General features: G+C 32.4%; 2 protein-coding genes and 2 non-coding genes across 6 annotated transcripts; 3 read left to right on the top strand and 1 right to left on the bottom strand.

The window, feature by feature from the left end:
- The first annotated feature begins 270 nt into the window (after positions 1-270).
- LOC114385552 lies at positions 271-364 on the top strand. Its single transcript, XR_003660921.1, has one exon. It is a non-coding gene; the product is annotated as a small nucleolar RNA Z103 (small nucleolar RNA).
- A 1,353-nt stretch (positions 365-1,717) lies between these two features.
- LOC114385473 (protein SET DOMAIN GROUP 40) lies at positions 1,718-5,441 on the bottom strand. 2 transcript variants are annotated; one of them, XM_028345572.1, is made up of 6 exons: positions 5,183-5,441; positions 4,786-4,933; positions 4,400-4,489; positions 4,085-4,225; positions 3,382-3,675; positions 1,718-2,577 (listed from the first exon to the last, which is right to left on the bottom strand). In XM_028345572.1, exons 1-6 carry the CDS (start codon positions 5,335-5,337, stop codon positions 1,954-1,956), a joined length of 1,452 nt encoding a protein of 483 aa, XP_028201373.1. In that variant the 5' UTR covers positions 5,338-5,441; the 3' UTR covers positions 1,718-1,953. The 2 variants fall into 2 exon arrangements, with proteins under 2 accessions (XP_028201373.1, XP_028201372.1); XM_028345571.1 differs by having other exon boundaries at positions 4,358-4,489; positions 5,183-5,439.
- Positions 5,442-12,001: 6,560 nt separating this feature from the next.
- LOC114384849 (phytoene synthase 2, chloroplastic-like) lies at positions 12,002-19,303 on the top strand. Of its 2 annotated transcripts, XM_028344663.1 has the most exons (8): positions 12,002-12,382; positions 12,461-12,572; positions 12,784-13,462; positions 13,567-13,617; positions 16,259-16,431; positions 17,041-17,276; positions 17,939-18,131; positions 18,960-19,303. In XM_028344663.1, exons 3-8 carry the CDS (start codon positions 12,985-12,987, stop codon positions 19,137-19,139), a joined length of 1,311 nt encoding a protein of 436 aa, XP_028200464.1. In that variant the 5' UTR covers positions 12,002-12,382; positions 12,461-12,572; positions 12,784-12,984; the 3' UTR covers positions 19,140-19,303. The 2 variants fall into 2 exon arrangements, with proteins under 2 accessions (XP_028200464.1, XP_028200465.1); XM_028344664.1 differs by lacking the exon at positions 12,461-12,572 and having other exon boundaries at positions 18,960-19,261.
- A 1,938-nt stretch (positions 19,304-21,241) lies between these two features.
- On the top strand, positions 21,242-21,315 carry TRNAI-AAU. The gene has a single exon. It is a non-coding gene; the product is annotated as a tRNA-Ile (tRNA).
- Positions 21,316-22,385: the final 1,070 nt, after the last annotated feature.

Here is a 22,385-nt window from a genome sequence, read left to right as displayed (position 1 = left end):
CCCATCCTGTGTTTTAAAATTCTATTTGGAATCTCTTACTCAAATTAGCTTAGTTTGGTTAATGGGTTTCTCTTATTTGTTTGTGAAACTTGCATTTGAATTTGTATGCCATTAGATGTTATTTCAATTTTAGGTTATAAATAATCCGATCCTCTTTCACCAGAGGGTGTTCAAATTTCGAGCTAAAGTTCCGATCTTTTTTTTTTTGTTGCTAAAATCATGTGTCTAATCATCAAGTGTCGGAATTGCAATGTACATGGTGATGTAGAGATGGAAGTGATGATTTTTTCCCCAGGTGATCGACGCTGAACAAACTGTGCGATTTTTCTCTTTCGAGAAACCAAGCCAAATAAATCTGATCCATCTCTTCATGTAACATCAGTTCCTCTACAGCACAAGTATTTGATTTCGATTATACAATAAGCATTCAACTGGTTTTGGTTTTTTTTGGTTGAGTTTTTTTTAAAAAATTTTTAATTGTTATATAATTAAGTTGTTTTGTTATTTTTTATATAAATCTCAATTTTTATTTTTGAAAAATTATATGTTCAGACCGGTTTTGAGGAGAATAACTATATGATTACATCATATCAAAATTTTGTCTATCTCTCTTTAAAATTTAAAATATATAATAAACTGACCTTATTTAATTTTTTTGAAAAGAAAATCTAGTCCCTGGTTTGAGATATTTAGAGGGGTTAACAATTTTCAATTGTAGGCGAAATATGTTTTTGTTCGGTTCAGTTGTTCCCTTTGAGTTTTCATTTTCAGGGATATGAAAATGGATCCGTGGAAATTATGCTAACAAATTTGAGAATTTTAAAAATATATGATGAATGAAATGGAATTTAATGAGTAATTAAAGAATTTCATTGTAACAAAAAATGTGGGATTAAATTTGCATGCAAAATGTGGGATTGAATATTAAGGCGACAAAAACAACAAAAATTATTTAACACCTAAATTGCTAGACATAGCCAAAACCAATTACTTGGACTCCCTTGCAAATCCATATCCATAATACCTTACAAAGTTACACTAGAACAAGATTTCGAAAGGTATTCAAGGTGCTCTGGTCTAAGATGGGTTGCTCTAGCTCATTTTAGCATTGGCAGAAGCATTTAGACAATTGTATTTTGAATTTTTTGGGATTGAGACCCTCTGCAAACAAGACTCTTATCCATGAAAAACCGTATCATTATCCTCAATAAGCACTATTTTATAGAGAAAAAGTTGTATTTTGTAACCAATTTAGATTTAGATTCTCAAGATATACAAGAAACTAATTCAGCTGTTGAGATTTATTTGGTGTATGAGAAACTGCCTTGCACATAAAATATGTTGAGAAGAGTTTAGAATTATGTCCATCCAGCTTATATGCTGGATTTTCTATACCGCAAAAACTGCAAAACTTTCAGGTTTAATCCAGTTCAAATAAAATTACGTCAAAAGTGAGTAAACGGGGAGAGTTGCTTCAAAATTCAAGCACACATATATACAATGAAATCAAATAGATTCGCAAATCGGGGCATAAATTCTCAGTCATTACCGCAATTATCCATGACAATAGTGTAAAAATAATGATTAATTAAAAACAAGCATGGTTCATATTTTGTACCTAATATGCATTGTTTAGGATTTCATCATGCAACTCTTTTCCCATCAGAAATTGGATGTCCGAACTCCGAACAGAAGACCAATAGAAAAAATTGCTTTCTGATAATCTACACTTAATTAAAATCATTGATATGATGCAAGCAGATCAGACATATGCAAAAGCTTCAACTTCCTGTTGCATGAGGCTAGCTTTCCTATTCAAGCCATTTCTGGTAATATATATATCCTTTCTCTTCCTTCTTTCAATCAATAAGAAACTATTATCTTAAGAAAGAAAAGGAGAAAAAAACAGAAAAGAAAAAGCCTTAATTACACTGTAACCAGTATATCAAAGCATTATTTTAATAAAGAATCCAGTATTTTGTTGCAATAAGTGATGCAATCAAAAATGACTTTCTTATACTTGAGCCTCCATTGGACAGCTAATTTCCACCTGTCCATGGACCTTCTTGCTTTTCTAGATAAAATTACATCCGTAAAACTATGAGTATCCTTCATATTATGAGTTTCTAAGAAGGTACAAGTCTCATCTCTGGAAGACACTAACTTTGTGATCTCCATGAAAGTTGAAAAATCTTGACTATTGTCCATTGCATTGAGGAGAAAAGTGTCTTCCTCAAGAGATGTTGGCAGATTCCTTAACACAGCATCACAAGTTTTCGACAGCCATTTCATGATGAAAATTTCATTGTCTGTAGAAACTCGAGAACCAGAATACACAAGATGTCCAACTGACCTCCTCCTGCTTTGAGGGGTTGCCCACAGCCGCAATGCAGCTAGTAGTGCAAAGGAAGGCTTCCCATTGTGATGGATGTAGAGTGATTCCTTAGACCATGAAGTGGAAGAATATAAAGCAGGTTCCAAAGGGATAAAAACTTTGTCATTTGGATTTTCTTGTAGGAGAAACCCATAGTGTTCAAGAAGCTCCAAATTTGTGTAAGTTCCATAGCATAATAGAACCTGGTGAAAACAAGGTAATTAGTAGTTCTCTATTTTCTAGACAATGGGATGAAGAGAGTGAAAACAGGCATTGTACTTGTGACCCCTATCTATTGGAAATACAAATGGAAGTAGGATTTATGAAGTAGAAATTAGAAAATATCAATCCCTGCAAAATTTGATGGTCTACATCCAGGAGACAAGCAATGATTAATGCTTTGTTTCTAGAATTGAAGTTTGACATAGGATTTATGATTAATTATATTCATATTTATCGGGAAAATAAATCAGTCATATTTATATGCTTAATTGGATATGTAAACCTAACAGCAGTTACATATAGTGCTCCATATCCTAAAAATAAGTATGTCTTTTAACTCTTTCCTTTCTAAATGGGGAGCTACTATCTTGTGAAGGAGCCTAACTTGCCCCAAACTTTTCTTCACCAAGGAAAGATACCACCAAGCACCACAGCTTCAAGTTCAAAGCAGTATCCTAACCAAATAGGTACAAACATAACATTGTATGTCTACAGAATAAATTAGAGCCAAGGACAAGCAATTCAAACAAGACAAAGATGCAAGACTCTATTACTATGTACCTGGAAGAGCCTACGATACAATTGGTCAAATTAAATTTTAATTCATGTTTACTCACATATAGAAACTAATGCAAACAGTTTCATTCAAAAAAGTTAATAGGCCATAGAAAGAACAGTTCAGTAAAAAAAATGGAAAAAATAGAAAATAAAATAAACCTTTGGTATATAAAATAAAAGTGGAAAGCAAAAAGATGCATTTAAAATTTCCAAAAATAGTGTAATACCTGATCTCCTTTCTTGTAATGTTCCCGAGCATAAAAGCAATATGCATTAGCATCTTCCTCAAACCCGCCATCTGTTAATCTCCAAGAGTGTGAATCAAGCTGTTCTGCATCTACCATAATATTCTTGTCTCCATTCAATACGATAGTATCAGGGATGGAAGTGTTAGATAGCAAACGATCTAAATCCTCAATGCCAGATGGTTCTATTCCAGGTGCATCATAATTAAACAAGTCACCCACAGGGCATAAACACCCAGCTTCATCCCACGGGATATGCAATGTCCGGGAAGATATCTAGAATTTTGAAAATTTAAATGAGACTACATGATAGAGTGAGTGGTGATTTACCCCTGACAACTATAAATAAATATAAATATACCATGTAATACATGAAGGCAGAAGCTGATGTATCAATCAATAAAAATTAATCATGTTCAATACAACTTGTTGGTTTTTCTTATTGTTGAAATAATTTAAGTAGCACACTTAAAATAGATTAGTCAAAATACGTCTGTTGCAATTTCATGGATGTAAAGTAAAGGTTTAGGCAAGGGAAAGTTTTGTTGGTATTATTAACCAAAATTAAAGATGTTTGCAGTCCATGTCTGTGTAGAAAAACCAATTAGAATGTTTATAAATAAACTACTTTAAGCATGCACACGGGTTTCCCCCCTCTCCAAGGCTAGGTTTCTAAACAACTAACCGTTGCAGCAGCCCAAACCCAAGCCTTAAATGTAAAAAACTGAGGCTTAAACATGAGATCTTGCATCAGAGAATGAGCTTCTTTCCACTCTGATTTGGCTTTAAGCATGGCTTTTTCTGTGACCCACATTGCCTCATCCACCTAAGAACCACATCATAAAGATGATTTCTTAATTCTTAACAAAGAAATAACAAAATGCTAATAAATATCATTAGAAAAGATGCTATAATCTAACCTAACAAGATAAACTAAAATTTCTAATAGAAACTGAACTTGCAGAGCATGCTTCTCAAATTCACCAAACATGGCTAGTACGTCATAAGTGTGTGGCAAATGCATGAGGTAAGGATGCCACCTTGAAGTCTTTCCTTTACCCATTTCATACAACAAGCAAACAATCAATATCTGCATTATACACAAGCACATAAGTAAGTATAAGAGATTCAATTAAAAGCAAGAATACATAACAATAATAAAACAATAATGATGAAACCATATCTAATTAGGTGTGTTCAGAGCCAAGTTCAACCATGAACACAATAATTTTAACAAAAGGTATTTAGTTTGGTCTCATAACAAAATAAAGATAATAAAAACCAACGGCTTTAGCACATTGTCACAAATTAAATTAAATTACAGCAACAATAAACAAAACCAGCAATAGAACAATCACACTTAAGTAGCACCGTTAAGAAAGAAACCTGAGCTGAGGAGAGAGAAGAGTGTCTATTGACAGCATCACAGAGCTTTTTATCTTCCATAACAGTCTCTCTTGTCATTAAAGCAGATTTTGGAACTCTGAGAACAATCTCTCCCCTCCTAAGGTCTCTCACAGCACCCAAACCTCTCCTGCAGCATTCACCAAACAATACACGAAAATGGGTCAAAAACTCGTTAACAGAAACAAGTCAAAAGCATCAAGCTTTGCATTATTATCATCAGCTTTGATTAATTACCCAAGAAAACACGTCAAGAGTAAGCGGGAAATAATCACCGTGTAATAAAATTGTTCGTGTGATAAATCCAACGCAAACTTTACATTAACTATGATGAACATGTATGATGTTAAGAGGGAATGTAAGAGGGATTAATGAGTACCCGCCAGTGTGAGGAAAATGAGAGACAGATAGAGAAGAACCCAAACATGAGGAAAGAGAGTGCTGAGGTTGGTTGGTGCGTGTTGTTGAGTCTGATATTCCAAGCTGTGCTGCCCATGATAAGAAGCTTTCAAGGTTTGGGTGTTCCTGCTCCATCTTCTTCTCAGTAAAACCTTAACCTAGTTCTCTCAGAACCCAGAGATGTTAACCTACTCCATCCTCGTAGTTGCCGCGTACGGAACTTTCAATCGGACAAAAATACCCCTTTCACCGGGTACCCATGTTCCGGAGCAATCATTCCGGAAGAATATCTTATTTCGAAATAAGATTTTTCATATTCCATAATATCTCTTTTAGAATAAGTTTTAATATTACTTTTCTTATTTTAGAATAACTATTTTGGATTAGTTATGACAAGATTTGATAAAAAAAAAATTGTATTTTTATTTTAATTTTATTGCATCTTATTATTCAATGCTTTTTATTAACTTATATAAGCAAAAATAATTATCTTCACGTTGATTAAGAAAGTTATTTAAAATTGTTTAACATTAATAATCTTAAGTAATGAATAAGGTTATTCTTAAATTATCATTTCCAATATACTAAATATTTTTTTTGCGTATATATAAGTACATAGAATAATAACATAACAAGATCTAAATTATAATTCAATGACGAGTATATTCCTCAATTATCTTCATTGATCATTAGGAGAATGAAATTAGACATCTTCAATACACCCATCTTAGCAACTTGAAGACATATTTAAATTTACCAAAAAAAAAAAAAGAACACTAATTGGGTAAATCATGTTTGTAGTTTTCAAAAATTTTAACATTTATGATTTTGGTCCTTAAACATTGCGAAGACTAATCTTCGTCCCTAAACTCGAGATCTACAATGCTAAAGATCAACAACACCCATAAAACCCTAAAACCCATTTTCTTCACACCAAAAACCCTTGATTTCGACAAACACCAAAGTCTATTGCAGCGGTTCAATTACCCTCTCACTTATCTTCGCAGCAACAACACCTTTCCTCTCAATGACGAAGGCAATTGGTGGTGTCACATGGTGTTTGAGGAAGAAGGAGAGGATTGTTTGAGGGAGGTGGAGAATAAGAACATGATCCCTATGCTTATACTTCTGCTTCCATCGGAGTTGTTGCCTCATAGATCTCACATCAACAGATTTGATGAATTTTGGGTTGTTGGTGGTGTTGGATCGGGTTCCATAGTGGTTGCTAGGGTTGTGGTGTGGGTTGTGATGTGGAGGGTGATGAGATGTAGTCATGGGTTTTGTTGGGGTGGAGACAAAAAAGTAGGAGGAGGATTAAGGGTAATAAAGAAAGAAGGATACATGTTGAAGCCTTGATGCTTATTGATTATTTTGAAATAGGGTCGGCTTAAGGCCCAAGCAAGGGCTTTAGGCCCAAAAAAAAAGGCCCTAAAATTTTTTTTAGTACTAATATACCTCAAAAAAAATTATTTAAAAATAAATTTGAATTAAAATATTATAAGTAACTATTAATATTTTTATTAGTATCGTAAGTAATAATTAATGAGCAACAATTCTTCACCAATATCATAGCTTTGTTTAGAAAAAAGAGATCTAATAGTTAATAGCTAAAGAAATCCAAAAGCTTTTCTTTTAAATAAAACAATGATAATTTTAATAAAATATTTTATGAGTAAATAAAAGACATTATTTTTAAATTTATTTTAGGCCTCTCAAGTCCTTGAGCCGCCCCTATTTTGAAATTGTTATTTCTTTTCCTATATTTGATTTGTTTTGTTTTTTGGTTTGATGTTGGAAGACTAAGAGTTTTTTTTCCTTGTGAAATAATTTCTGGTGGTTTTTAACTGCTAGAAATCGAATCATAATAATATAATAATAAATTTAGTGTCACATCATTATTTAACATTTAAAATAGACGAAATGACTAAACTGTTGGAGGACAAGTCAATGTCAATGAAAAAGTGTGGGGAGCAAAAGCAAAAATGTAAAAAGTTCAAGGACTAAAAATATAGTTTACCTAAACTAATTTTTATCATGAGTGTTCGAACTATTCTCAAATAGATTAGTAATAAAATATCGAGAGTGTATTAACTATCAATAGAGTTATTATTATGAGCTTTTTTGGTTTCAAAATGAATATTTTTCACCAGATAAATAAGTTACACCCCCTAGTTCTTATGAAGCCCATAAACTAGTATTCTGATAGGTAAAACTTTGTGTATCAATCCATTAACACCTAACTCCCTTGTGTATCAATCTATTAGCATCATTTTTCTCTCTTCAGAACACAATCAATACTAGACATCAACGTGAATAGTCAAAAAGAATATTTATATTAATCAATGTTTGTTAAGGGTTCTAACTCGATTGAGTAAAGTGTGTGAGTTATTATAATCCCCCTAATACTATCTTCGATTATTAGTTTTCCCATGGATAAAAATAAAAATATTATTTCTTGTTTGGCATAACCTGTGAGCAAAACAATTTGACTATTTGCGTTGATGTCTAGTGTTGATTATATGTTTATAAATATTTACCATATCTTCTTAGGTAAATCCTTATTAAAGAAAACTAATTATACCATATTCTTTTTTTTATCTAGGAAAATTTAGGTAAGTTGGATCTCGGGGGCTCATTAAGGGTTAGGACAGGTCTCAAAGTTCAACAAGTGCTTACATAGGTATTTATAGATTACTAACCAATAAGATCTTCACATTAGCAATGAGAATTGAACCCATGTCCCTTTGGGATATGAGTTCGTTCCTTACCAACTGAATCAACATTTGTTGAAAATTATACCATATTCTTAATTAAGAGAGAATATTTATTTTTTAAATTTTATTAGTTGTAAATTTTGTAATGATTATGTATAAAGATAGATATTGGGTTTATGTTTAGCCAAACTTTCTCCTTTTCTATGTTGGTTTGGGTGTAATTTTAGACAATAATACATTGATAGGAGAAGCTTTGGGGTGGACATAAACTCAATATCATTGGAATGTTCACTTGATATTTTAGGCATACAGTCATGTGCCCTAGGATATAAATATTAAGCTTCTAACATATACATGTAACACCCTGAACGAATCACACCAGAATGAGAGATATATATGGATTGTGCAGGTATGAGACTGTACAATTGAGGATGACTTAAATGAATTAATTGGTATTACCTATACCAACAAGATGCATATACTTTTTAGTAGCATATCACTTAAGAACTCCATAGCTAAGCGTGCTCGACTTGGAGTAATTATGAGATGAGTGACCTTCTAAAAAGTTTTACTGCCAGCGTGTGAGTAAGAACAAAACATGTTGAAAAGTCTCGTGTTGGTTTGTGAAAACAATTAATGATCTTGAGAGTAGTCGAGCGGTGTTAGAGCTGGTTATTGAGGTCTCATAAATGGCTATCTACAGAGGGGTTCTCACTAGTGAAAGATTTTAACTAACAAGGATGTTGATTGAAGTGTCAAATGTAAGAGCCATTGAGAAATCGACAATCAAGGGCATTATAATACAGTCATGTTAGGCATAATCAAATTGTCTTTCTATGTTGGCATGTGTGTAGACAAGTTAGGTTTATAGCATTTACAATTGTCTTTCTATGTTGGCTTGGGTGTAGACAAGTTAGGTTTCTAGCATTTACAAGCTAACCAACCATATAATTGAATCCTCCTAATTTGTATCCTAGTGTCTATGGCACTTTGTTGTAAAAATTAATTCCATTTGCTTACTTCCTTCCCCCTAAATGTTTTATACATTAAAAAAAAATCAAAATAGTTGTTGATACAAATAGGATGAAACATCATTTTGACCAAAAAAAGGATGAAACATGATATAAATCTACAAAGTCTAAATGTAAAAAAGGAAATTATTGAATAAAATTGACAATTAATCTTATAAATAACAACAAAATACAAAAAGAAATAAATGGATAAAGCTATATTTGCCCTTTTGGAATTAAGGAATATATTAGGGTAATGATAGACATCCTTGGTTAATGTCCAACAAAACTAGTTGAATAGTTAGTTCAAAGTTAAAAAACTAGTTGATAGCTAAAAGTTAGAAATAGATAAATAGATAGTTGAAAATTAAAAAATTAACTTATTAAATCATAAGTATTTAATAAAATTAGTTATTAAAGTAATTAAAAAGTGTAAAATAACAAAAAAATAATAAAATCATGATTTATTTAAAAAGAATAAAAAAATACATAAATGTATTAAAGATAAAAATGAAAAAAATATAAAAAGTTAGAAACTAAAGGCTAATATTTTAAAAAATGTTACTTCAAATAATATTTCATAAAAAAAATCTTATTTTACAAATGGTCAAACAAGTTTTTCATATAATAAAAAAAATAAAAACTAACTAAAATATCTTATCCAACTTAATGTTAATTATATATATATATATATATATATATATATATATATATATATAATATTGTACATTTTAAGATTTATTTAGTATTTTTAAAAATTTTTAAAAATAAATCAATTCAAGTTGTTTTGTATTGAATAACTATATTACAAAAATTAATAAAATAATTATATTCAATTAAACCAATAAAATTAAATTGATTTGATATAATATTCCAAACTGTTAGTGAGGAGCTATTCTCTTTACACACACAATACAGTGGATTTGAAAGTATATTTGGATCGATTTAAGAAATCAACCTCTCCAATAAATGTTTTTACATACAAATGAATTTGAAAATCAAACTCCTATCTATACATAATCAACTGCCAACCAAATCTAACCACATTAATTACTTGTTTTTAAGATTAATCTAACATAATTGTTGAACATACCTTCCATGAAAAGGATATAGCAATCTAATCTAAATGTAGTATTTATGAGTGGCAAAAGACCAACCAATTTGGAAGATGAGAAAATATCACCATGTTCAAGCTAACCTACCAGACGTACCACCACAGCGTTTCTTTATTCTGATTTAGACCGGTTTTGACATGGTCCTCCTCAATACAAATTAAGGATAGCTAAGTTTTGACTATTTTAATTTAATCATGACTAGCATTTTGACTTACCTTGAGTCGAATTTCGAACATTTTAAGGGGTGTTTGATTTGACTGTTTTTTATTTTCATTTTCACTAGAAATATAAAATGGGGATGAAAATGCGTTTAGTTTTTATTTTCAGTGAAAATAATTTTTCAAACGAACAAAAAACTGGAAACAATAAAACTCATTTTCAATGTTTTCCGTCGAAACCAAGAATATCATTTTGGGTAAAACATGGTTGACAAAGAATGTAATTTTAAGCAAATCTAAAAATACATATCCTTTTGAAAACGTCAATATTTTTATTTCTTGAAAGTAGTAATAAATCAAATCAATCTTATTTTCAAAATTTTAATATTTTAGAAATGAAAACAAATTTTCAGAAAATAAAAATATAAATCAAATACACAGTAAACTTTTACCTACCTTTTTTCTATTAAATAATGACTAATGAGATCTGAGTCAAAAACGCTTCCCACTACCATATAAGGTTAGGTCCATTAATTGATTGCAAAAACCTTAAAGTACCAAATTGTTTAGAGTTTAATTTTGACCCTACCAATGCAATTTCCGTTAATTCCACTGCCAGGTGTCAGGGGCTCTGCATCAAGACGAGTAAACTGAAAAGTTGAGTCATATGTAAAATACTAGTCAAATAATCAAATAATGATCTTAATCCAATGCCATGAGATCCACACAAGGTGCAAATTCACTACGTGTCAAGTTATGTTGGAGTGAACGTGTGCGAATTCTGCTTCATATCATCTTCATTCCACTTTCCACTATGTCGGGTACAATGCAAACCGACAAAGGCCCACTGGGCCCCATGCAGCCCAGTTAAGGAATAAAAAAGAGCAAAAACTCTATAATTGGTTACTCTGTGGGTCCCACACCCTTACTCCAAACCAATCCATGACAGTGTAATCACATGCTGGAGTCAATGAGAGCGCGCCACGTGTCAGTCCCCACATCACCGTCTGGGCACGATAAGGTTATCCTTCGCTGATTGGGTGATTGCGACCACGTTGGATTTCGCTTTTTCCTGCGCACTTTACGAACCTGCCGTCATTGGTGGGTGGTGTCCGATTCATTTTCAGGGTCCGGGTCGGGTCTATGCCCATTTTGAATTTTTTGTATGCACTGTAAAATTGTCTAATTTGCCGAATATATAATTATTACCAGTGGCTGTTATTCAGTTAGTATCACATTAAATCTGTGAAAGAGAACTTGCGTTAAATTCCTGCATAATACACTCTTCAAAATATTAAGGCTCAATTAACGATTAATTTTATAGTTAGTGATACTAAATCATAAACATATAACTATTATAATGAGATATCCCATCTTGGTGTATATTTTTTTATTGAATATTTTTAAATATTATTAGTTTTATGTTTGGTTGGAAGAAAAGGTATAAAGTAATTAAAAATAGAAAAGAAAGAAATAAATAAAAAATATCTATTTATAAAATTTTCGTGAATCAAACTAACAGAATTCACATAATGAGTTTGATTGTAATGTCTTTTAATAATTAAAGGATCTCATTAAATTTTTTAATAATTGATGAACTTAATTGAATTTTATAAATAATTAAGGAATCAATTGTATAATTAAATTTTTTATTTTTTTCCCTATATTTCTTTATATGTTTATACTTTATACTTTCTCAAAAAATAAAAATTAATCCCAAAGCCCCACATTCTTATACAGTTGGGTAAACCCGACCCATTATAAATTGGAGCAGTTTATGTTGTTGAACTAAGACTGAGAAAAGCTCCAAACTTTGTGTTGTGAGTTGTGACAACAAGCGTGTGAAACTTAGAACAAGACACTGGCTGGTGTCAAGAGAGTGGCCTCAAATGCCGTCACGGATGTAGAGAGCAGATAGAGAATTCCCCATACAAAAAGGGGACATTCTTTTTATCCTATATATAAAAAGAAGAAAGAAAAAGACAAGCAAAAAAAAAAAAAAAAATAGTATTAAGGTCTGGAAGAGTGGAGAGAGTTTGGTGGGTCATGTCATATGGTGTGTGTGAGTGAAAGAAAATTGCTCTTAGTGGCTGTTGTTAGTTTTTGCTCCTTCCATGATGTTGGTATTATGCTCAATTAATGGGAAGCTCTTCTAAGTGGGTCACTGCAGCACCACCCAACAGGTGTGTGTGTGCATCTTGTTTTCTTTTCTTTTTTCTTTCATTCATGCTATTCGTCTAAGTGGTTGGATTTTCGTGTAGGTTAGGGAAGATAGCACGTATATAGATAGGTTTAGCCAACTTCATAAGTTAATGCTGTTTGCAATTTTGGCGTTGGAATGAATGAGAAATCGTAGCAAACACTGTTTGTTAGGTAATGTTTTCTCTTGTGACAGCTGCAACACTTTTTTTTTTTGGGGGGGTGGGGGGAGGGTGTGTTGTTTGGATTTGGATCCTCATTAGGTGAGTTTTTGTATTCTTGTTGTATCTAATGAAAAGAGCTCTTTTGAGTTGTTTTGTTTTGTTTTAGGTTGGTTTTGCTGTGATACTGAATATGATGTTTGTTTTGGTTGGTTCTATCACAGATAGCTTTGGTAGAACAAGTTTTGTAGTTGCTGGAACTGGGGTATCCGAGACTTTCATAGGATTGAAGGCAATTGTTTTTCATGATTTGTCAGTGTTTTCAATTTAATGGTTCTCTGAAGGATTAATATTTGAGGAATAGGAAGTCAAGAAGGAAAGGAATAAGCTCCACAGGCAGGTTTCAAGAACACAAGAGTTTAGTCATGTCTGGGACATTATTATGGGTTGTTTCCTCCCCTGGTTTAGAGGTTTCCCATTCCAGTGGGTTACTTGATTCTATTCGGAGTGTGAAGTTCTTAGATTCCTCAAAGGCCATGTCTCGAGATTTTGGGTCGATTAGAGCGAAGCTGGGTAAGGAAAAGGGATGGAGACTGTGCTCTTTGAGTACAGATATGAAGTACACATGTGTTGGTCGGTCTGGCTTAGAAAGTGCTAGCAACTTCCCTCTGATAGCCAATGTGCTTGTAAACCCAGCAGCAGGAGAAGTGGCTGTCTCGTCAGAACAGAAGGTCTATGATGTGGTGATGAAGCAGGCATCTTTGGTTAAGAGGAAGTTGGGCGCTGCGGGTGAACTTGATGCAAAGCCAGATATTGCTCTGCCTGGGAATTTGAGCTTGTTGAATGAAGCATATGACCGTTGTGGAGAAATTTGTGCAGAATATGCTAAAACATTTTACCTGGGTTAGCTTTCTCTTATCCTTCCTTCATGTGAGGATGTCAACTTTATATTCATTTGGGTTTTTGGCATGGTTTGAGTCGAATTTACATGGGATTTTGCCTTTCAGGAACTCTCCTAATGACTCCCGAAAGGCGAAGAGCTATCTGGGCAATATATGGTGAGTAATCATGCTCCTTTAGTTAGGGTCTTTCTCTCTTTCTAGACTATTTTCTTTTATTTTCTTATATTCATAAATCTTGCTTTTCATTTTGATTAGCCTTAGCTGGTTTGCAAAAGCAATCTACTGTTAAACTCTTTCAGTCTAGTGGTAATCACAACAAGCAAATACTTTAAGAAGACTAATCATAAACTGTTTTTGAATTGAGAGTTATTGCAACAACAAAAGTGTTGGTTTTAGAATGCAGTAAGATGGTTTATGGCCACTCAATTAGGGTTCAAATTCCGTTTCTAATTGTAGTATCTAACTAAGAAGTTAAAAGCATAAGAAGCAAAGTTTCAGTCTCCTAAAAGCATATTGACTAATTATATGTTTGCATAAAATCTTTTTTGAACTTTCAGGGTAGTTTATGTTCAAAACAAGAACTAGTGTCTAGTGGACCAGTTTTGCTACAGGGACCTTCAGGCTTGAAAATCTTGATTTTCAATGAGCATTTAATATGATTTTATACGTGCAAAGGTTTGAATCCTCCAGAATTGAGAAATCTGTGTCTTTGTTCCTTCTAGACATCAAAGGAACTTGTGGCAATGTCTATTCCCTAATGAAACTTAATCAACAACAACAACAACAACAACGTCTTATTCCACTAGGTGGGGTCGGCTACATGGATCAACTTCCGCCATAATGTTCTATCAAGTACCATACTTCTATCCAAACCATTAATTTCGAGATCCTTTTTTATAACCTCTCTTATAGTCTTTTTGGGTCTTCCTCTGCCTCGAATTGTTTGTCTTCTCTCCATCTGGTCTACTCTCCTCACTACAGAGTCTACCGGTCTTCTCTCTACATGCCCAAACCACCTAAGTCTATTTTCCACCATCTTCTCTACAATAGGCGCTACTCCAACCCTCTCTCTAATAGCTTCGTTTCTAATTTTATCCTGTCGAGTCTTACCACACATCCACCGCAACATCCTCATCTCCGCTACACCGACTTTATTCTCATGTTGGCTCTTGACCGCCCAACATTCTGTTCCGTACAAAATCGCCGGTCTTACCGCAGTCCGATAAAACTTTCCCTTTAGCTTGATCGGTACCTTTGCATCACATAACACCCCCGATGCTTTTCTCCATTTCATCCATCCTGCTTGAATGCGATGATTCACATCCCCTTCAATTTCCCCATCATCCTGTATTACAGACCCAAGATATTTAAACCGTGTGACTTGAGGGATAATATGGTCTCCTATTTTCACCTCTGAGTTAGAAACCCTCCTTCTTTTGTTGAACTTACATTCCATATACTCCGATTTGCTTCTGCTTAGGCGAAAGCCATGTGTTTATAGAGCTCGTCTCCAAGTTTCCAACCTCTCATTCAACTCCTCCCTCGACTCTCCAAGGAGGACTATGTATCTGCAAAAAGCATGCATCTCGGCGCTATCTCTTGGATTTGTTCCGTGAGGACATCCAGAATTAAGGTAAAAAGGTAGGGGCTAAGGGTTGACCCTTGATGTAAACCAATTGTGATGGGAAAATCGTCTGACTCTCCACCCTGTGTCCTAACACTAGTCGATACCCTATCATACATATCTTGGATAGCTCGAATATATGCAACCCTAACCCCTTTCTTCTCTAGAGCTTTCCACAAAATCTCTCTAGGCACTCTATCATACGCTTTTTCCAAGTCAATAAAAATCAAGTGCAAGTCTTGTTGGGCCATGCGATATTGCTCCATCACCCGCCGTAATAAATAAATCGCTTCCATGGTCGACCTTCCCGGCATGAAACCAAATTGATTCTCAGTAACTTGAGTCTCCTTTCTTAATCTCCGTTCGATCACTCTTTCCCATAATTTCATGGTATGACTCATGAGCTTGATTCCCCTATAATTTGCACAATTTTGTATATCCCCCTTGTTCTTATAGATTGGCACTAACGTGCTTCTCCTCCATTCCTCCGGCATGCGTTTTGACCTCATAATTTCGTTAAAGAGTTCGGTGAGCCACTCAAGACCTCTATCTCCAAGAGTTTTCCACACTTCAATAGGTATGTTGTCTGGCCCCACCGCCTTACCATTACTCATTCTTTTCAACGCTTCCTTTACTTCCTGTTTCTGAATCCGACGATAGTACTTATAGTTCCGGTCCTCTTCTCTTGTGTCTAGACTGCTAGAGTCATATCCATATCCATCATTAAATAAGCTGTGGAAATACGCCTTCCACCTTCCACCTAATGAAACTTAATCATTGCATGAAAATGTATCTGACCAAATATGTTAACGAGAAACTTAATCCTCTTATATGCACAATATAAATTGACAAACCTCAGAACTGAGCAATCATTGCTGAAGCTTTCACCTCCAGATAACAAAATTGCTAAAACACAGTTGTCTTACATTGAATGCTTAAACAGTTAGACATTTCCAGATGTCAAAATCTTTGATGTCCATTTTGATAACTGAAGTTGGACAGATAAGGGTAAGCTGTGGTAATGCTTATGGATTCATAAGTGAAGAAAATATGGTTATGTTTGATCTTGTATTACATATCTTTTGTCAGATGATTGTGCAAGAGTGCTATATGAAGCAAGACCAATTTATCTGATCAATTCTCAATTGCCTTATGTTGCTCCCTGTTTTTCAGTGTGGTGTAGGAGAACGGATGAACTTGTTGATGGTCCTAATGCTTCACAAATTACGCCAACTGCTTTGGATAGGTGGGAATCAAGATTGGAAGAACTTTTCCAAGGTCGTCCATTTGATATGCTTGATGCTGCTTTATCAGATACAGTTGCCAAATTCCCTGTTGATATCCAGGTATGGATCCTTTTTCTTGATCAAATAAGATATTGGCTGGAAATTCATTGCGAATCTTTACACACACATGCACATGATATAATATGGATACTGTGTAAATTTTAAAGCAATTGGAGGTGATTATTATCCTTTATATTATTATTACATATTTTTCTTTGTATTATTATTATTATTGTTATTATTATTATTATTATTATTATTATTATTATTATTATTACTCTGCTTGCTCTGAATTCTTTAATTAGTGCAGAGTGATCAGATCCAAATTTTATCTTCCATAGAATACCTTTATGTTATGGGAAACAGACTGGCAAATATGCAGTCTGTGTCCAAAATTTGTTTGTTATGTCATCCAAATCAGCGTTCTTAACTCCTCATGGTACTAACCTGTTTGATTCTTAATTTTTGGTGAAATACTTTTTAAATTTCTTTGTAAATTTCACTGCTTGTCTTTTCTATGAAATATCTTGTAAACTGCCATGGTTTTTCATGTGCCCCTCACATGATTTTGATTGTGTTTCATTACTTACAATAAGCTCTTGAATTTAACATATTCACCTTCATTGTTAGAGTACTTATTTTTCAAATATTTTATTTGTGTTCATGCAGCCATTTAAAGATATGATAGAAGGAATGAGACTGGATCTTAAGAAGCCAAGATACAAAAACTTTGATGAACTATATCTTTACTGTTACTATGTTGCTGGGACAGTTGGTATAATGAGTGTTCCAATCATGGGCATTTCACCAAATTCCCAAGCCACAACAGAGAGTGTATACAATGCTGCCTTGGCCCTAGGCATTGCAAATCAGCTAACCAACATACTCAGAGATGTTGGAGAGGAGTAAGTCCATAACTATCGATGTTTACTCTTCAGAAATATTTGGAACAAAATACTTGTAGAATGTGAAGTTTACTTCTCCCATTATCACCATTGTGGTGTTATCCATTAGAGTAGTAGACCATTACAAGTCAATATCTAACTCGATTCCAGAAGATTATGAAATGCATATCACCCCATTGAGATGGATATAAAATGCAGTATTTTACTACTTTATATTACTATGCAAGCTCGCCGAATCTTTCTGTTAACACTTGTTCTGGACTTGTCAACATTTGTATACAAATTTCTTTTATTGTTAATACATTAATAGCCATTCATGCTACTACATCTGGTTTAGGTTTCAAGGTGTCTTTGTTCTGTCTCAGGTCCATAAAACTTAATAGGATTTCCTGACTGTGTGATGTCTCACCTGATTGGCTAGAGAAAAGAAAAACAAGGGGGATGGAAATGAAAATAGTAGTGGAATTGATATCAAAATATGCATCAATGGATATATATGTTACTGTTAGTAGTCTGTGTTAGGTACTGGTTTTGTTTCACTCTAATCTGAAATTCTAATGGACTGAAAGTACCAAGTTGGTTTTTTCTGATACTGATTTCAAGAATGAAACTTCGTTTTAATTTGGTTACACCCTCCTGATCACATACTCAATTTTCAACAGTGCCAGCAGAGGAAGAGTGTATCTTCCACAAGATGAGTTGGCTCAAGCAGGGCTTTCCGATGAAGACATTTTTGCTGGTAAGGTGACAGACAAGTGGAGGAACTTCATGAAGAGCCAAATTAAAAGGGCAAGAATGTTTTTTGATGAGGCAGAAAAGGGAGTGACGGAGCTTAATGAAGCTAGCAGATGGCCTGTAAGAAATTCCAAACATTTATCATTACATAAAAACTTTTCTGTGGTTGAAAGAATAAAAACCATCGGTTATACTTGAAGTGTTCTCTTAAATATTATTAGAAATCATGCTAAATAGTCTCTTAAATATTGAAAAACCCTTCAAATTGATTCCTGAACTATAGTAAAATGTATTAACTTAGTGACTAAAATACTTAGGGGATTACTTGTATAGTTTTATTATTTTAGGCACTATTTTAAGAAACCTGGTAATACTTAAAAGTTAAATGACCAAATTAGTAGTTTACTCAAATTTTAATGTGGACACATGCAAAGCCTTTTCAGAATCAGTGGGGGTGGGCCTGGGGAAGCTTAATGAAACATTAACTATGTGGGTCAAAATATTTGTTTCACGGTGGCAGTCACACTTATTTTTATAATATGAACTTTAATCCAACAAATAAAACTTTGCAGTCTGTGTTGTCAACATAAAATTGTTTCTTACTGGCCTTGCTCTTACGTGTTTGCATACGAGTTTATTTATAGCATCGTCTAATGGAGTGACGTCATTGTAACTAACTTTTGATTTGTCATTATAATAACAATGTAATGATGAATGTGGGATTATAATTTTTTAATGTTCAATACCTAACTAATTTTTTAAGGGTGACCCTTACGTGCATAAGAATACACATATTCCTAGAAAGATTATGGTAATTCTAGAACGACATGGACCCATGAGCTCAAATTGAAAAAGGGTCAAGCCATTGGCTAAGGCTAATGATTTTATGCATTATTATTTAGCTAATTTCAAATGTGAACACAAAAGGGTGTTGTGAATGTTTTGTAGGTATGGGCGTCTTTGCTATTGTATCGCCAAATATTGGACGAGATAGAAGCTAATGATTACAACAATTTCACTAGAAGGGCTTATGTGAGCAAAGCCAAGAAGTTACTTTCTTTGCCAGCTGCATATGCTAGATCTATGGTTCCTCCATCAAAAAAGTTATCTTCTGTAATGAAGACATAAATCGAGCACCTTATGGCATTCTGTAGAAAAATGGATAAGGAGGACCACAGAAAATGGAAAGGCACAATTTGTATATGATAAAACAAGGCATGATATTAGTCAATATTGGATTTTGATATTCATATTTCCCCGTATTTTTTTACATAAAAAAAAGTTTGGACTAATATTTTGTTACTTTAGAGTTAATTTTGATGCGAGTTATGAATTATTTGAACTGACCAAATTTTCTTAATTTATTGTTACTATTATAATTGAAAAAGTGTGAATTCTAAACAACATTTTTTAATTAAACTGTATTTGAAAAACTTATTTGAAATTGGCATTTCCATTTCAACAATCATACTCTTAGTTGTATGTTTCAATTAGATAATAAACATACTACATGAAAAAATCATTTATGTTTTAAATAAAAAATAGTAGTTTAGTTGTAATATTTGAAAGGAATATAATTTGAGTATTACAAATCAGCATCAGGGCAGACCTTGAGGCGGTTAGAGGGCTATTGCCAAGAGCCCATGATTCAAGAGGGGTCCAAAATAATCTACACAATTTTAATGTGAGAAGACATTAAGCGAATCAAGATTAAAAAAATATTAACCACCCTCTAAAACCTTCCTTATAAGCTTGCTGTATGTGTAAATAAGCTTATAAGGAAGACATTAGAGGTAGATTATAAATAGCTAACCCTCTAAAACCTTCCTAACACCACCCTCTAAAACCTTCCTTATAAGCTTGAGACAACATTAAGCGAATCAAGATTAAAAAAATATTATCAAAATGCATCTCGCAAGTCAACTTCAGCCCTCAAGAATCGCCACTAGTCATAAAATAACATTACTTTTTATTTAAATCATCTTCAGAGTCTTAATTAAGTCTGTATTACTTCATATATTATTTGTAGATTTAAAGAAAAATAGATTTTCCCCCTTTCTCTCTCACCCGTTGACCAACTGAAGCTGATGGAAACCAAAATAAAAACTTCATAAGTAATAGATAATTCAAAAAGAATATATTCAAGAACTTAGATGAATTTTGAGGAGTAACGATTAACGTACACCTAAGAATTGTACACTCAGCATCTATCCAACACAACACAAAAGGTTAGCTATATGTGTAAGTATACTTAAACACAATTATATACATGATTAATACTAACCATTTTGAAAGCATAATTAAATACTACTATTAAATATTTTAATAACTTTATGGTATTATTAATCACTTGTTAAAACAACATTAACCACTATTAAATGTTTTAATAAACTTATTATACTATTAACTATATGTCCATAATTATATACAATTACATTTATTTATTTTTAACTACTTAGGTCAAATTAATTATATTTATACATATAAACAATCAATAACTTCGTGACATTATTAATCATTTCTGAAATAAATTTAATTATAATTAAACATTTCAAAATTTTATGATACCATTAACCACATTAATAAATCATGTACACTCGAATTACTTTTAATCATTTGTAAAATAAAGTTAATCATATTTACATACAAGATTAATGATTAATCGTATTCTGATAACATGTGTACATTTCTAAAAATATAGGTTACTCTTCTATTGTGGAGAACATTTTAAAGAGCAAATTACCACTGCTCTTAAAAATGTAAAATATGATAATTTAGTTATTGAAAAAATAAAATTTTTAAAATAATTCTTAAAAATGAAAAAAATCATAAAAATATTATGTTGTTAAGTGTAAAACATTAATTTGAATTTATACATCTCATTTGTGAGTCATTATATCATTAAGTCATAATATTTAAAGTTAATTTAATATTAAATTATAATTTTTAAAAACTAATTTAACTTTAAATTATACTCTAAAATTCATGGATTATTTAATACATGTTAACATTTCACACTTAATGGTGCATGCACGAACACCCTCGAAGTAGATAATCCACTGGTCAATAGAAATACTGAAACACATTGATCCCGAATAAAATTAAAACACATAACCCCTAGTTTAACCATTAATTGTCTTCGGTATCAATTATCAAATGATGAGAAACAAAGAAAAAACATACCGTTTAACAATATCAAATTTAATAATTGAATTCATTAATATCAATAAGGCCTATTAGCTCAGTTGGTTAGAGCGTCGTGCTAATAACGCGAAGGTCGTAGGTTCGAGACCTGCATGGGCCATCTTATTATTTTCTCGTTTTTAATGACATGTCTTCAACGATTAGAATACTGCTGCTTTCGGCCTGGTAAAAAAAAATCGTTATTATTATTTAAAAATTGTATTTTATTTTTTATTTTTTAAATTTCAAAATGCTATATTTAAAAATTTCAATTTTTAAATTTCACATTACCCCACTACTGACTCTATTATTTAAAAACGATCAAAATTTTCAGTTTTTCCATCCGCACTACATTCTTTTCAGATTTTTTTAGACGAGTTTTTTTGTTTTACAACAATATTTTTCTAAGATCTATTTGATGTTCTGTAATATATATATATATATATATATATATATATATATATATATATATATATATATATATATATATGATATTTGTCAATTACTTGATTAGAAATAAAGTAGTTTTCTTCTTCACATATTTAAGGACGAATAACGTAAAACTTATTATTTAAAAAATGTTTTTTTTTTAAATTTAAAATGTCTTTTTTTTTTAATTTTAAAATTCCAAACTACCTGCTACTCTCTTAGCTTTTTAAAATTAATTAGAAACTGTCAGTTCTTTAGTGTTAAAATTCCAAACTATTATTTGATAACTGCCCATTTTTTTAAAATTTTAAACTACATCACTGTACTTTCCTTGTTTCTTGAATAGAGACATATTTAGACTTGTCATTTGCATTTGATTTAAAATACTATATATACTCTATTAGTAACGTGGATTACATGATTTTTTTTTCACATTACAAATATACATTGTACATGTGACCTCTGTTCTAGGGCTAGTGGGCAATTAGAGACTAAGTAAAGAAGGATTTTACACATGATTGAGTTCTTTATTTACGTTGGTCACCTATTTATAATGCCATTGAGGCCTTTTCACACTGTCTATTATTGCTAAATGCATAACAGGAGGTGTCCTCCCATTTTTATTATTAACTTTTCCTCCTATTTTTATTATTATTTTAAGGTCGATCTCGTGCAAAGCGATATCCTTTTTGCAGAGGAAGTGCCACACTGTGATTTCCTCCCATTTTATTATTATTTTAAGCGCAACACTAGGATTTAATA

The sequence above is a fragment of the Glycine soja genome, chromosome 14 (assembly GCF_004193775.1).
Source record: "Glycine soja cultivar W05 chromosome 14, ASM419377v2, whole genome shotgun sequence".
NCBI classification, from domain to species: Eukaryota; Viridiplantae; Streptophyta; class Magnoliopsida; order Fabales; family Fabaceae; genus Glycine; species Glycine soja.
The sequence above is the reverse complement of the archived record's forward strand: the minus strand, read 5'-3'. Positions and strand labels throughout refer to the sequence as shown.